Source organism: Ranitomeya variabilis, chromosome 8 (genome assembly GCF_051348905.1).
Source record: "Ranitomeya variabilis isolate aRanVar5 chromosome 8, aRanVar5.hap1, whole genome shotgun sequence".
Classification (NCBI taxonomy): domain Eukaryota; kingdom Metazoa; phylum Chordata; class Amphibia; order Anura; family Dendrobatidae; genus Ranitomeya; species Ranitomeya variabilis.
The window spans coordinates 19,786,408-19,803,787 of NC_135239.1; the positions used below are offsets into that span (position 1 = coordinate 19,786,408).

Here is a 17,380-nt window from a genome sequence, read left to right on the forward strand (position 1 = left end):
AGTGAATGGTGAATGGACTGCAGAATGGGGGAAGGAGACCGATGTTGTTCAGAATCCATCAGCGGCACCAACGGAAGTAAAGATGATTTAATAAAATAGGATTTTTAAAATTCATTTTTAGGGGTCTCACCCTGTAGTTTCTTCCTTTAGGACAGTAGCTTTTTCTCAGTTGCTTTTTAGGGGTCTCACCCTGTCACAGTAGCTTTTTAGGGGTCTCACCCTGTCGTTTCTTCCCTTATGACAGTAGCTTTTTCTCAGTAGCTTTTTAGGGGTCTCACCCTGTAGTTTCTTCCCTTAGGACAGTAGCTTTTTCTCAGTTGCTTTTTAGGGGTCTCACCCTGTCGCAGTAGCTTTTTCTCAGTTGCTTTTTAGGGGTCTCACCCTGTCGCAGTAGCTTTTTCTCAGTTGCCTTTTAGGGGTCTCACCCTGTCGCAGTAGCTTTTTCTCAGTTGCTTTTTAGGGGTGTCCTGTCGTTTCTTCCCTTAGGACAGTAGGTTTTTCTCAGTTGCTTTTTAGGGGTGCCCTGTCGTTTCTTCACTTAGGACAGTAGTTTTTTCTCAGTTGCTTTTTAGGGGTCTCACCTTGTCGTTTCTTCCTTTAGGACAGTCAGCTTTTCTCAGTTGCTTTTTAGGGGTCTCACCCTGTCGTTTCTTCCCTTAGGACAGTAGCCATTGGCAGTTGCCTTTTAGGGGTCTCACCCAGTTGTTTATTCTTTTAGCACAGTAGCTGCTGGCAGAGGGGTCTGGCAGTTGCATATTCCCCTCCCCCCATTGAATCAAACATTTGCTTTTCTGGCCCTCAGCTCTCTGTACGATGACCCTATAGTTCCCATGTCAGTAGGACGCTGACATCACTAGAAGCGCGGACCCGAGAGCTCGGACTTTCCATGTTACCCCCCCAGCTGCGCTATGAAGGGTGACAGTAACTCCACAGATAGGATGGAAAGTTCAGACACTGGAGCATTGTCACCATCGCTTCATGTCAATGTATTCACCACGATGTCACCAACAAGGTCCCACACATGGAAGAATTCCCAATGCCCCCCATACTGGAGGTCTTACATGAACTGTGACCTGAATATGACATGGCTGCCGTCTTCCCTTCATGGACACTGGCGGACAGAGCAGATTAACGATTTGCGGCTGTGGGGCGTATTCACATTTTGCTGTAATTTTTTGTTCTTGGTACTTTTTTCTGGATTGTCTGATCTTTTGCAGGGAGGACAGACGGCGCTGATGCTGGGAGTCAGCCATGGTCGCTCCGACATGGTAAAAGTGTTACTGGAGTGCGGGGCGGATGTGAACCTGGCGGCTGAGGACGGAGAAACCGCTCTGATCATCGCCTGCCAAGTGGGCAATGTGGAAATCGTGAAGTTACTGGTGTCTCACCCAGACTGTGACGTGGAGCGGACCGATAAGGTAGCGGCTTCTCTCCGCTCTAAACTTCTGACTTCTGGAGAAAACAAATTAGCTCAAATTAATTGACACATTTGTGTATTTGTAAATAAGTCAGGTGACAATATTGACTACCTAACATAGGGCATCAATATCTGATTGTGGGGGTCCAACCCCCGACGCCCCCATTATGTGCTGCTACCTGGGGCCACTGCGCCATACTCTGTGTAGTGGCCGTTCTCCGTACTGCAACTCCGATGGCGGCACTTTTGTATTGATTAATTCATATTTTGGCTGATACGTCACCTGCAATTTACTGTATCGTCCTCCGGCTGCTTAATATCTCTGCTCCATTAGGACACAGCTATGATCAGTGAGTCTATGGTAGTCTGCAATCCACCTCCCATTCTCATCACCCATGCTTTACACTGCAGCTCTGCTCGTTTATATTGGCTTTTGTGTATAAGCACATATGAAGAAGAAAGAGTGCATAGTATTAGTCGCCTTATTTTAACTATTTATGTGCCGGCTCCTACAAATGTGTAAATTTCTTAACAATGATACCATAAATACTTATGTAAAACCGCAAAATGAACTCGAAACCACTACAACTTGTATAACAAATTCACACACAGATGCAATAATGCAATAATAATTATAATTAAAAATAATGAATGCTGGAATATAAATGGTTAAGATATAGGATTTAAAGGGATTTTATTCATTGACATCCACGGTGTCTGTAAATACAGGAGTCCAGTGGGCGGTGCCACTCAGTGACTGACAGTCTTCTCCGTATAACAGTAAGTGCAGAGATAGCTGTCAATCACTGGTAGCTCCGCCCACTGGACTCCTAATGCATAGTGTCACCATGGATGTCAATGCACAAAATACAAGTTATATGAAACATTTACAACAACCCTGTATCTCATGGTGCTCGGCTTCTCCTCCTCTATACTGCGCTGTTTGGCCTGTACGAGGAAAGTGCTGCAAATGGTGGTATTGTTGAGAACGGAAAAATCCACTCCCCCCGAGCTCTAGAATATGCAGACGTCTCATATGTACCAGAGACCACCCAGACTGGGCTAGACAATCCCCCCACCAAGGAGTCCGCACCATCCGCCGGCCTTCACTATAGGAATCTGTGGTTATGAACTTTATCACATTTGACATCCAAAACCGAGCAAAGTCAGATTATTCCACATACTACAACTCCCACTGTGCGCGGCTGCTCCGAGAGATTCTTCACTAGCGGTCAGAGGCCCCGCCGTGATGTCACACACCCTCAGCTCTGTATACACTGTGCAGCTTATCACGTGCCCGCAGAGCTCTGTATACACTGTGCAGCTTATCACGTGCCCTCAGAGCTCTGTATACACTGTGCAGCTTATCACGTGCCCGCAGAGCTCTGTATACACTGTGCAGCTTATCACGTGCCCGCAGAGCTCTGTATACACTGCGCAGCTTATCGCGTGCCCTCAGAGCTCTGTATACACTGTGCAGCTTACAGCGTGCCCACAGAGCTCTGTATACACTGTGCAGCTTACAGCTTACAAAGCTCTGTATACACTGTGCAGCTTATCGCATACCCGCAGAGCTCTGTATACACTGCACAGCTTACAGCGTGCCCGCAGAGCTTTTTATACACTGCACATCTTATCGCCTGCCTACAGAGCTCTGTATACACTGTGCAGCTTATTGCATGCCCGCAGAGCTCTGTATACACTGCACAGCTTACAGCGTGCCTGCAGAGCTTTTTATACACTGCACATCTTATCGCGTGCCCTCAGAGTTCCGTATACACTGCACAGTTACGGCGTGCCCGCAGAGCTTTTTATACACTGCACATCTTATCGCCTGCCCGCAGAGCTCTGTATACACTGTGCAGCTTATTACATGCCCACAGAGCTCTGTGTACACTGCACAGCTTATTGCATGCCCGCAGAGCTCTGTATACACTGCCCAGCTTATCGAGTGCCCGCAGAGCTCTGTATACACTGCACAGCTTATCGCGTGCCCTCAGAGCTCTGTATACTGTCATGATTCCCAATGGCAGGGAAACATCAAAACACAAAGATAACGGACGAGCTCTGGGTGATGGAATCTCGAGCTGACCGTGAGCTAAATCTACCACACAACTAATAGTAGCCAGGGAGCATACCTGATTAACCCTAGATGCCACGCGCCAGCCGGAGGACTAACTACCCCTGGTAGAGGAAGGAACAGACCTGGCTTACCTCTAGGGAAATACCCCAAAAGATGATAGCAGCCCCCCACATGTAATGACGGTGAGTTTAGAGGAAAAGACATACACAGTATGAAGGTAGATTTAGCAAAGAGAGGTCCACTTACTAGATCCTGTGTCAACTCATGACACAGGAGTGGCAATTTCAGCCCACAAGAGCTTCCAGCTACAGAGAATAACAAAACTGCAAACTGGACAAAAGATACAAAACAAAAGGACAAAGTCCACTTAGCTGATCAGCAGACTAGTAGCAGGAACATGCAACCGAAGGCTCTGGTTACAATGATGACCGGCAAGGAAATGACTGGAGAGCAAGGCTAAATAGGAAACTCCCAAACACTGATGGGAGCAGGTGAACTGAGACAGCAAAGACACACAAGTCACCAGTACCACCAGCAACCACGAGGGCCACTTCATGGCCAAAAGCTCCCGATTACCAACATCATAGTTTCGCTCGGCGGCCGAAAATTTACGAGAAAAGAACGCACAAGGTCTCATCACTGAGCAATCGGAACTTTTCTGCGACAAAACCGCCCCTGCTCCGATCTCGGAAGCATCGACCTCAACCTGAAAGGGAAGAGAAACATCAGGCTGGCGCAACTCAGGAGCAGACGAAAAGCGGCGCTTAAGCTCCCGAAAGGCATCCACAGCAGCAGGGGACCAATCGGCAACATCAGCACCCTTTCTAGTCAAATCAGTCAAAGGTTTAGCAACGCCAGAAAACCCAGTTATAAATCGACGATAGAAATTAGCAAAGCCCAAGAATTTCTGAAGACTCTTAAGAGAAGTAGGCTGCGTCCAGTCACAAATAGCCCGAACCTTAACAGGGTCCATCTCAACAGAAGAAGGGGAAAAAATGTACCCCAAAAAAGAAATCTTTTGAACCCCAAAAACACACTTTGAACCCTTTACACACAAAGAACTAGTCCGCAAAACCTGAAAAACCCTCCTGACCTGTTGAACATGAGACTCCCAGTCATCAGAAAAAATCAAAATATCGTCCAAATACACAATCATAAATTTATCCAAATATTCACGGAAAATATCATGCATAAAGGACTGAAAGACCGAAGGTGCATTTGAAAGGCCGAAAGGCATTACTAAATACTCAAAATGGCCCTCAGGCGTATTAAATGCGGTTTTCCACTCATCCCCCTGCTTAATTCGCACCAAATTATACGCCCCACGAAGATCAATCTTAGAGAACCACTTAGCCCCTCTTATGCGAGCAAACAAATCAGTCAACAAAGGCAACGGATACTGATATTTGACTGTAATTTTATTCAGGAGTCGATAATCAATACAAGGCCTCAGAGAGCCATCCTTCTTAGACACAAAGAAAAAACCAGCTCCTAAAGGAGATGAAGAAGGACGAATATGTCCCTTTTCCAGGGACTCCTTAATATACTCTCGCATAGCAGCATGTTCAGGCACAGATAAATTAAACAAACGACCCTTTGGAAATTTACTGCCAGGAATCAGATCTATGGCGCAATCACAATCTCTGTGGGGAGGGAGAGAACCAATCTTAGGCTCTTCAAAAACATCACGATAATCAGACAAAAATGCTGGAATCTCAGAGGGAGTAGATGACGAAATGGAAACCAAAGGTACATCCCCATGAGCCCCCCGACATCCCCAGCTTATCACAGACATTGTTTTCCAGTCAAGGACTGGGTTATGAGATTGTAACCATGGTAATCCAAGCACTAAAACATCATGTAAATTGTACAACACAAGGAAGCGAATCACCTCCTGATGGTCTGGAGTCATACGCATAGTCACTTGCGTCCAGAATTGTGGTTTAATACTAGCCAAAGGGGTAGAATCAATACCCTTCAGAGGTATAGGGACTTCCAGTGGCTCTAAATCAAACCCACAGCGCCTGGCAAAGGACCAATCCATAAGACTCAGGGCGGCGCCAGAGTCCACATAGGCATCCACAGTAATAACTGATAATGAACAAATCAAGGTTACAGACAGAATAAATTTAGACTGTAAAGTGCAAATAGACTTGTCAGCCTTCTTTGTGCGTTTAGAGCATGCTGATATAACATGAGCAGAATCACCACAATAGAAACATAACCCATTTTTACGCCTGTAATTCTGCCGCTCGCTTCTGGACAGAGTTCTGTCACATTGCATATTCTCTGGCGACTTTTCAGAAGATACCGCCAAATGGTGCACAGGCTTGCGCTCCCGCAAACGCCGATCAATCTGAATAGCCATTGTCATGGACTCATTCAGACCTGTAGGCGCAGGGAACCCGACCATAACATCCTTAACGGCATCAGAGAGGCCCTCTCTGAAATTTGCCGCTAGGGCGCACTCATTCCACTGAGTAAGCACAGACCATTTATGAAATTTTTGGCAGTATATCTCAGCTTCATCTTGCCCTTGAGATAGGGCTATCAAAGCTTTTTCAGCTTGAATCTCCAAATTAGGTTCCTCATAAAGCAAGCCTAAAGCCAGAAAAAAGGCATCCACATTGAGCAACGCAGGATCCCCTGGTGTCAATGAAAATGCCCAGTTTTGAGGGTCACCTCGCAGAAAAGAAATCACAATCTTAACCTGCTGGACAGGATCTCCAGAGGAGTGAGGTCTGAGAGAAAGGAATAATTTACAATTATATTTGAAATTCAGAAACCGAGATCTATCTCCGGAAAACACCTCTGGTGTAGGAATCTTAGGTTCAGACATCGGAGTATGTATAACAAATTCTTGTAAATTTTGAACCTTAGTAGCAAGATTATTTAAACCTGCAGCCAAGCTCTGAGGATCCATCTTTAAACAGGTGAGATCAGAGCCATTCAAGGATTAGAAGGAGAGAAAGGCAAAGGCTGTAATTAGAGCTGAAATACAACTGATCCAACTATGGAGCAAACATAGGAAAAAAAAAAAAAAACTCTACAGACTTCTTTTTCTCTCCTTTCTTCTGCCAGTAACTTTAACACGGGCCGGTCATACTGTCATGATTCCCAATGGCAGGGAAACATCAAAACACAAAGATAACGGACGAGCTCTGGGTGATGGAATCTCGAGCTGACCGTGAGCTAAATCTACCACACAACTAATAGTAGCCAGGGAGCATACCTGATTAACCCTAGATGCCACGCGCCAGCCGGAGGACTAACTACCCCTGGTAGAGGAAGGAACAGACCTGGCTTACCTCTAGGGAAATACCCCAAAAGATGATAGCAGCCCCCCACATGTAATGACGGTGAGTTTAGAGGAAAAGACATACACAGTATGAAGGTAGATTTAGCAAAGAGAGGTCCACTTACTAGACAGCAGAAGGATACAAAAGAGGACTTCACGGTCAACTGAAAACCCTATCAAAAAAACATCCTGAAATTACTTTAAGACTCCTGTGTCAACTCATGACACAGGAGTGGCAATTTCAGCCCACAAGAGCTTCCAGCTACAGAGAATAACAAAACTGCAAACTGGACAAAAGATACAAAACAAAAGGACAAAGTCCACTTAGCTGATCAGCAGACTAGTAGCAGGAACATGCAACCGAAGGCTCTGGTTACAATGATGACCGGCAAGGAAATGACTGGAGAGCAAGGCTAAATAGGAAACTCCCAAACACTGATGGGAGCAGGTGAACTGAGACAGCAAAGACACACAAGTCACCAGTACCACCAGCAACCACCAGGGGAGCCCAAAAGCGGATTCACAACAGTATACACTGCACATCTTATCGCCTGCCCGCAGAGCTCTGTATACACTGCGCAGCTTATCGAGTGCCCGCAGAGCTCTGTATACACTGCACAGCTTATCGCGTGCCCTCAGAGCTCTGTATACACTGCGCAGCTTATCGCGTGCCCTCAGAGCTCTGTATACACTGCGCAGCTTATCGCGTGCCCTCAGAGCTCTGTATACACTGCGCAGCTTATCGCGTGCCCCCAGAGGTTTGTATACACTGCACAGCTTATCGCGTGCCCGCAGAGCTTTGTATATATGCCCTTATCACTGAGCCGCATAGCCATTCTGATACAGATACGCTCCTGATGGATTGTCTTCCAGACTTTCACTGTTCTTTTTTTTACTTTCCAATTAGATTTTTTTCTGCCCCCCCAAAGTATCTAATCTATTCTATCTAATCCATTCTATCGGGTCACATCAGCAGCAATCTCTGTAGATACATAGGAGAATATCTCCGCACACATGAGCCCGTACTTTGAGGCGACTTTACAGCTTTTCACATTGATGATAAAAGTCCAAATCTGCTTGATAATCTGGAGTGCTGCCTTTATTTGTTTGGAGATATCCATATATCTATCAATATATCCAGGTCTCATACCTTATATCTATCTCACATCTATCTCTAAGGTCATGTACCCACAATCAGGATATAGCAGTGTATTTCCACTGAATCCAAAATGCTGCATTCTAATCCCGCAGGTAAATCTGCATGGGTCTGGCTATCATCATACTATCGGTGGGGGGCATCATACTGTGTTTAAGTGGGTAATTATACAGTATGGGGGCATCATATTGTGTGTTGGCGGGGTATCATATGATGTTTAAATGGGTCATCATACTGTGTGGGGGAACATAGTATGATGACCCACTAACACACAATGTCATGTGTCTCCCCCCCACACTATGCTGCCCCCTCGTACACAATATGATGGCACCACACAATATACACTGTGTTCCAAATTATTATGCACATAGAGTTTAGGAGTGATAAGGTTAGAATTTTTTTGTTTGTCATTTAAACTCATTGCTGGTGATGTGTGTCAGGGCTCTTTATATCACTGAAAGCAATTGCAGATACCTGTGCACATTAGTTTGGCCGGTGTGTCCAAATAAAGGCAAGACTACTTAAGAAGGCTGTTCCACATTATTAAGCAGCCTACATTTTTTGCCAAAATGGGAAAGAAAAAGGATGTGTCGGCTGCTGAGAAGCAACAAATTGTGGAGTATTTAGGTCAAGGCATGACTACAATCAATATTGCCAAGACACTTCATCGTGATCATCGCACAATCAGGAAGTATGTAGCTGATTCCCAGCACACTCGTGTGCGTGCTGATAAGGAAAAATTGAGGATTTTTTCCAACAGGCAATTGCGTAAGGTTAAAAGAGCAGCTGCAAAAATGCCTTGTCATGGCAGCAGACAAGTTTTTGAAGCTGCTGGTGCCTCCAACGTCCCCAGAACAACAAGATGCAGGGTCCTTCAGAGGTTTGCAGCTGTGCGTAAGCCATCCTGTCGACCACCTCTATCCACTACACACAAGCAGAAACGGCTCCAGTGGCCAAACGATACATGAAGACTGACTTCCAAACTGTTTTGTTCACCGATGAGTGCCATGCAACGCTCAATGGTCCAGATGGATGGAGTGGAGGATGGACACCCCATGAAAACACGGCTAAGGCGCCAACAAGGAGGAGGTGGAGTAATGTTTTGGGCTGGAATCATGGGGAGATTGTCGGCCCCTTTATGATCCCTGAAGGGGTAAAGATGAACTCCATAATATATGTGGAGTTTCTAAAACAACACTTCCTGCCATGGTTCAAGAGGAAGAACCGTGCTTTCCGCAGCAAGATCATTTTCATGCATGATAAAGCACCGTCTCATGCTGCAAAAAACACATCTGCATCTCTGGCTGCTATGGGCATAAAAGAGGACAAACTTATGGTGTGGCCACCATCTTCCCCTGACCTCAACCCCATTGAGAACCTCTGGAGCATCATCAAAAGGAGTGTCTATGATGGCGGGAAGCAGTTCACATCTAAGCAACAGCTCTGGGAGGGTATTCTATCGACATGCAAAGCAATTGGAGCAGAAACCATCCAAAAACTGACAAATTCAATGGACGAGAGAGTTCAGAAGCTTATTTCGAACAAGGGGTCCTATGTGCAAATGTAACATCACCTAGAATAAAGTTTTCAATTGAAAACTCTTTGATTTCATTTTGTAATAAGCTGATAATGCTTATAACTTCACAACTGACCATTTTTTTGTTCAAAATAAAAAAAAAGGTTGAAAACTCTGCTGTGCATAATAATTTGGAACATGCATTTTGAGTGTTTATTTTTTTTTTAAAAGATACTGTTTTCATAGGCAGTTTGTTCCAAAACATTGCAATTATACTAGAATAGTAGATGACTGGAAAATAACAATGACTGCAATTCAGATAGGTAATTTAGAGAAAATATGAGGAAATATTATTTGCATAATAATTTGGAACACAGTGTAATGACCCACTTAAACACAATATTATGTGTGGGGGCAGCATACTGTGGGGGGGCTGCGATACATGGGCTGAATAACAGGAGCAGAATAATTTATAACCTTAATAGAAAGCAGTGAATGATAAGGTTTTGATTTCTGGCTACAGTTAAGAATAAAGGATACAATGAATCCAATCGTCACATATCGGCAGCAGCAGATGGAATTCTGCCCAATATTCAGGGGTAAAATGAATATAAAATAACGGGCAGAATTGTGTTAGGCAGGGTGGTTCGGCCTCCACAACAGTTATGGTGTCTCACGCGGGAAACTTGAATTTCCCCCACCTGCCCTAGATCATCATATACTTGTATAATTCTGCCTCTTTGGTCACAAGGACTTTGTGCCATTGTGTTCTTCTTCGCCCTCTGCATCGGGAGGATCTGCCACATTGCAGCAAATACAGGACCCTGACGAGCGATTGAAATGAGCGTTCATCTGTTTACACTAGAAATATTCTACATATTTCCTTCATCGTTAATGACTTCAGTAATAAAATGCTGCAGATTGTCGGTAAATTCCTTCTAGATAATGACGGTGTGAGTTGTGGGCGCAGGTGATATGACAGCGATGGGAATGTCTACCTGTGATATGTCCACATTGTGGGAGATTTCCACCCCGAAGTTTGGGTAAATATACTGGGACGTCGACCGTACAGGGAGTTATTTCCGTTACCTTCATTAGATGTCCCGTCACCAGGTCAGATGGGGACAGTTTTTGCTCTTATTTTATTCTGGATGTTCCTCTGAGTATAAGGCTATGTGCACACGCTGCGGTTTTCGCTGCGGATTTGACGCTGCGGATCTGCAGCAGTTTTCCATGCGGTGTACAGTACAATGTTAACCTATGGAAAACAAAAACCGCAGTGCACATGCTGCGGAAAATTCCGCGCGGAAACGTTGCGGAAAAAAAGAAGTAGCATGTCACTTCTTTCTGCGGATTCCGCAGCGGTTTTCAACCTGCACCAATAGGAAAGTGCAGTTGAAAATCCGCAGAAGAAACCGCGTGAAAATCCGCAGTGAAAACCGCAGTGGTTTTGCACTGCGGATTTTCAAAATCCGCTGCGGAAAAATCCGCAGCAAAATCCGCAACGTGTGCACATACCCTAACAGTTTTTATAGGTTCCTGTTTTGGGCAATTTTTGTGCCATATTGCAAAAAGTGGCCAAAAAAACATTAAAGGCAAAAATAAAGACCATTTTTTAAAAAATGTATGGAAAAAAAAGAAAATTTAAAATCTGTACATTAGACTTTTCTGCACATCTTACCCTTAATTTTCGCATGTAAGACCCGCGATATTTGTAAGGCAATGATATGGTTCCCACTGGTCGGTCAAAACTCCGCAGCCATGCACATCCATGGTTTTCTAATTAATCATTAAAATGTTTATAAAATGATTGCTAATGGCGTCTTCAGCGGCCGCTGAACTAAACGACAAACTCAGCCCTGCTGCATCACTGGAGGAATTTTTGCACCCGGTGGCGCGGGGTTTTCTGGCGAGGGCTCGGAGTAACCTCTTTATGACATACCTTCCTGATCTTTATAGCTAACCTGAATATTTTTTTTCTTTGTCGTTTTTGGAACAGGCTGGTAACTCCGCTTTGTCTATTGTGCTGGATTCCGCCCACAGTGAGATTGCAGAAGTCCTACAAGCCCACACAGAGCCCCGACGTCCCTGCCCCTCCACTGCCACGGGAGAAGGAGGCTCATTGTAAACAAGTATGGGGGACAAAAGACTCATTCTTCTGCGCACTCGCTCCGCTCAGAACAGTGAGAGCGGATCTCATCCATCTCTGCATTGTCTACATTTACACTCAACTATTCCAAGTATGTGTATATGGCCGCGCGATCCGACATGGCGAGGTCGATTCCTCTGACTTCTGCAGGAATGGCATGCTTATAGAGGAGAATATTTATTTAAAAAAAAAAAAAAATTGGTGCAGACTTTTTTTTTTTTCCCTCAAACTTTCACATTTTAGCCCTCAAATTTTGCATGCTCTTTTTATTTTTGGGATATCTACATTTTTGCATTACCGCTGCCATCTTAACACAAGATTTCGGCCAGAGCAACAATATTTATTTTAACGTTTTTCTAAACAGTTCATTGTACAGCAGTGCATGTTACTGCTGCCTCCGCCACGATCCACACCTCAATGACAAGAGTTACCGAGTTCAATGCAACAAATGTAAAACCTCTTGGCACAATATTTTTTTAAGGTTTCAAGAAGATCAAGTGAAATGTGCACGAGTAAAGATATATAAAATGGCCCTACATTGGTCCAGTGCACACTTAGGGGACTTTTTAAGGGATGTCACAGTGATGTCATAGCACAGGATGACATCACTCTTACAAGACGTAATCACTTGTATCCTGGTTTTATACTTTGTATCCATCACTGATGTGCTTAAAGAGAGTCCTGATCAGGCAGGGGCCAAATACAGCAGTGCCAAGCACGGGAAGTTTATTTTATTTTATTAAAAGGGATTTTTCTACACTAAGCGACTGTGGCTTATCCATAGGGCATGACATAAGTGCCTGATAGGTGAGGATCCAAGAGTAGGAATGAGCAGACCCGTGGAAATTCGGGGTTCTGGTACCTGACCCGAACTTTATTCCAAAGTTGGGTTCAGGTATCAGGACTGTACCTGAACCCGAACCCTATTCTAAACAACAGGCACCTGAACTTTGGGTCTGGGTAAGAAGTTTGGGTTCGCTTATCTCTATCCAAGAGGCACCTATGAATTTCCAGCCTTCGCTTTACCCATACAAACCTATGCCTACTGTATATACACGCCATAAATGTTTACGATTGGAACATCCCTTTAAGAATATAATAAGCACAAACTAAGTTCAGCACATTTTTTTTAAGCTGCCTGTCGATAAGACCGTTCAGAGCAGCCTGGGGCTCAGATTCAGGGATTTTTCTATATATTATTATTTTCTTTAAGTGGGGGTTGGAGCTATCAAACCTGACACCCAATCAGCTTCCAGCTCTCAGGTCCCATGCTATAAGAACATTGCAATGTGATTGGTTGCTTTGGGCAATCACAATATTTTTTCCACTTTTTTTTTTTTTTCAGTAATGATTTCTGGGTCTCTGAAAAGCACAATCATAAAGGATTATTTTTTAATCGTACCTCTATGCCCTCCAACCCATTCCATATGGCATTAAATATACAAGAACAACACTGGTACTGCTGCTGGGATTTGTAGTTCTATAGTACGTTTACAGCTGTAAATGGCAAATACTGGAGCTAGAATAAATATAAAATCTCATCGTCACATACTCTGAAAATCTCCCGAGTTTGATCCCTGATCATCTTAATGAATCCTCATATATATTAATTAGAGGCGCAGCCCCTCTCCAGCCCCCCAAACCACAGCATTGAACATGACTGATTTCTGTCAAAAACAGCTCCTCCCCTGGGTACAGGCTGTGTGTGGTATTGCAGCTCAGCGCCTTTAACTTCTATTACCAGACACCATCTGTGGAGAGCGGTGCTGTGTTTCTGGAAGAGGCAGCCATGTTTTCCTATGTTCTAGGAAAACGTTTTTAAAAAGTATCTTTACATTAGAATTAGTGATGAGCGAATGTACTCGTTACTCGAGATTGCCAGAGCGCGCTTGGGGGTCCTCCGAGTATTTTTTAGTGCTCGGAGATTTAGTTTTCATCACTGCAGCTGAATGATTTACATCTGTTAGCCATAGGCAACCCCCACATGTACTCATGCTGGCTAACAGATGTAAATAATTCAGCTGCGGCAATGAAAGCTACATTTCCGAGCACTAAAAAATACTCGGAGGACCCCCGAGCGTGCTCTGGAAATCTCGAGTAACGAGTACATTCGCTCATCACTAATTAGAATGTGTTTACTAATTATTGCTGAGACTGAAGAATTGTCCACAAGAGAGGAAATGTTTTATTTCCACGATTATAATTTTACTATAAATAATGGAGCTGCGGCTTCTCATATCTGTCATCTGACATCAGGGCCGCGATGCCGCTCATCACATCAGAGATCACAATGTATTGTTTGCATTCCCTGGCGGAGCAGCGATCCTGACAAATACGTCCTGCAACACCACCATACAAGCGTTACCTGACTTATACCAGCTGACGTTCTCCCCTCCGCCAACAGAGAAATAGACTCCGAAACGTCAACCCCATAGAGAGTGGAGTCACTGTTACATGACTGATCCTGTATTATACTCCAGAATAATGAGTGCAGCTCTGGAGTATAATACAGGGTGTAACTCAGGATCAGTAATGTATGTACACAGTGACTGCACCAGCAGAATAGTGAGTGCAGCTCTGGGGTATAATACAGGATGTAACTCAGGATCAGTAATGTATGTACACAGTGACTGCACCAGCAGAATAGTGAGTGCAGCTCTGGAGTATAATACAGGATGTAACTCAGGATCAGTAATGTATGTACACAGTGACTGCACCAGCAGAATAGTGAGTGCAGCTCTGGAGTATAATACAGGATGTAACTCAGGATCAGTAATGTAATGTATGTACACAGTGACTGCACCAGCAGAATAGTGAGTGCAGCTCTGGAGTATAATACAGGAGGTAACTCGGGATCAGTAATGTATGTACACAGTGACCCATTGTTATCTGTAGATTAATCCTATATACAGTATAAACTGGGTAATGATAAACTAATGTGAATGTAGAGCACAATTTGAAAATAACTATCATTCAAGTTAGAAAAACACTTTAGGATTCAAATTCACTTAGATCAGAATATTAAAGTCTGTACAAAAGGATATAGAAAACTTATGTTAATTTGCATGAACAAAAACCAGAACATAGTACTGCACAACCATCCAACTGATAAAATCTAGCCCTATATTCTGTAACCATTAAAACAAGAGGATTCATAGAGATAAAATTTGATGCATTTCTGGCGTATAACGCCTCTTCATAGATTTATCCATCGGATCATTGTGCCTTACTACAGTGGCTTTCGAAAGTATTCACCACCTTGTTGTTTGGTTCCTCATAACCTGGAATTTCACTGTTTGTTTTTTTTTGAGGATTTGCATCAGTTCATGTAAAGAACATGCCGACAACTGTGAACATTTGGTTTTCATTTTAATTGTGAAGCAAACAAATAGGACAAAATAACTGAAAACTTCAGTGTGCATAACTATTCACCCCCCCTAAAATCAGTACTTTGTAGAACCTCCTATTGCGGAAGTTACAGATGCTCTGGATAAGTCTATGAGTTTTCCACATCTGACCTCTGAGATTTCTGCCCATTCCTCAAGGCAAAACTGCTCCAGCTCCTTCACATTACATGTTTCCTCTGGAGAGCAGCAATGGTCATGTCTGACCACAGATTCTCCATTGGATTAAGGTCTGGGCTCCAAAACATTTACACGTCCCCCCTTAAATCACTCGAGTGTTGCTTTAGCAGTGTGCTTAGGGGTCATTGGGACGGAGGTTCACCTTCCAACAAGACAGTCTCAAATCACTGACAGATGGAGACAGGTTTTGCTCAAGAATATAATGTTAAAAAGTAAAAAGCCAAGAGGGTGAATACTTTTGCAAGCTACTATGTATCCTTGCTTTTCTTCCTGAATTGCTGTCTTCACAGGCAGGATTTGTCACCCATCAGATTCAATCTACTCAGTTCCCCAATCACAAGCATCGTTGAGATCTTTTTTTTTTTTTTCTTTCCTTTTTCACAATATGATCATCTGCACTTTTAGATTGGGATCCTGAGATCCAGAGAGAAGCAGCAGCGACTGACGCCGGAGGACGCAGCTCCGCACAGACCGCTCACTGCATGGATAGTCCTGTGTAATACCTATAAAAGGAACCTGTCACCAGGTTTGGCCGATACGAGATACGGTCATCACATTTCAGGCCTGATATACAGATTTATATAATGCATAATCTGCCCCCAACCCGACCTGTACGAGAAGGAGAAGACCTTTCATTATACTCCCCTGCGGGACGGTCCAGTCCGACGCTTTCCTTCTTCTTACGATCGCTGTCCTTGTTATTGCGTTGTGTGGATGACGCTTCCTGTGTCATCCACAGTCTCCTTGTCATTGTGCTCCTGCGCAGACGTCAGGGCCTCTTTGACCTTCCCAGTCACCTGCGCACTGCAGTACTTTGCTATACCCTCAACAGGGCAGAGAAGTGCGCCTGCGCTGGAGCGCAATACCGGGGTGAGTGTGGATGATGTAGGATGCGTCATCCACACGAAGCAAGAAGGGCGGCATCGTAAGAAGATGGGAGGCGTCATAACAGGACCAGTGACACCCCTTGCACCGGACCGCCCCGCAGGTGAGTATAATAGTTCTTTTTCTGCTCTTAAAGGTCGGGTTGGGGACAGATATACAGCATTGTAGAATGCTGTATATCAGCCCTGAAATGTGGTGGCCGCATCTCATATTGGCCAAACCTGGTGACAGGTCCCCTGTAATTTCTCCTGTGATGTTGCTGAAAGAAAATGTAACACTCGCTGTTCGATTTCTGTACAGTCCCAGCAGCAGGACAACCGGTGATCAGCCAATCAGAGACCCTTCTATCGATAAGGAATATACATTGCAGAGGACCCTTTCGCACATAAGTCTAACGTTTGTAGGACCAAGGCCGAACCTCAACATGCTAAAGTGCCAAACACCATTAGGTCCAGTGATCGGGTGGAGTGACGGGGGTCACCCACATAAGATCCAGGCTACAGAATGTTTAGAAAGCACAATGGGAGTGAGCAGACCTTGTACAGTTCATCCCTCCATACCTCCGCTGTGTATATACACTGTACGTCCATCAGGACGGCGATTACATCCTATTAAATGGCTTCCATGGTTTAACTATTTAAAGCCCAGTTACCCGATGCACTTATCTTTTGTATCTTCCAACGTTCTCGTATTTTTCTGTAACGGTTTTTGTCTTGCCGCATATTATTCTACCAAGTATTGTTATATATTTTTATGTCAAGTCAAGCAATAAAATATAACTTGCCCTTTGTCGTCCCTTTTCTTTGTGCAAATGATTGACGCGCGTCCAAGCGGTGATTCTTCAGGAGTACACCTCACCCCAGAAAGTCAGGAGGTAGGAAAGCAATGCGCTCCTGAAGAAAGAGGATGTGACAGCTGCTTTGAGGCCTCCATACATCTTAGATGAGTCGGCCAACTGTGCTGATTTTAGCTAGATCATTTGACCATCCAATGAGTATGTGGCCCCCTGACAATTTCCTGGGGCACATAAGGATTGGGAAGTTGGAATCTTGGTCCAGGCATTTTTATTACTTACTGCAAAGTCAGAAGTTTCCATCTATTTCATTAGTATTTGGTACTATTGCCCTTAAACTGAATGACTTGGGTCAATCGTTTGGGATTTCCTTCCACAAGCTTCTCACAATAGTTGGTCGGAATTTGGGCCCATTCCTCCTGACAAAACTGGTGTAACTGATCCAGGTTTGTAGGTCGCCTTGCTCGCATCGGCCTTTTCAGCTTTGCCCATAAATTTT

General features: G+C 44.2%; 1 protein-coding gene and 1 long non-coding RNA gene across 4 annotated transcripts in view; both read left to right on the forward strand.

Annotated features, from left to right (window-relative positions):
• The window catches only part of KANK4 (KN motif and ankyrin repeat domains 4), a 140,352-nt gene extending 127,970 nt beyond the window's left edge, over positions 1 to 12,382 (forward strand). For all 3 annotated transcript variants that reach the window (XM_077275947.1, XM_077275948.1, XM_077275949.1), the window contains 2 exons: positions 1,218 to 1,418; positions 11,470 to 12,382. In XM_077275947.1, the coding sequence (XP_077132062.1) occupies positions 1,218 to 1,418; positions 11,470 to 11,598 (330 nt within the window). In that variant the 3' untranslated portion in view covers positions 11,599 to 12,382. The remainder of the gene's footprint in view (positions 1 to 1,217; positions 1,419 to 11,469) is intronic.
• Positions 12,383 to 13,684: 1,302 nt separating this feature from the next.
• On the forward strand, positions 13,685 to 16,873 carry LOC143788309 (uncharacterized). Its single transcript, XR_013218601.1, has 2 exons — positions 13,685 to 14,377; positions 14,464 to 16,873. It is a non-coding gene; the product is annotated as an uncharacterized LOC143788309 (long non-coding RNA).
• The last annotated feature ends 507 nt before the right edge of the window (positions 16,874 to 17,380 follow it).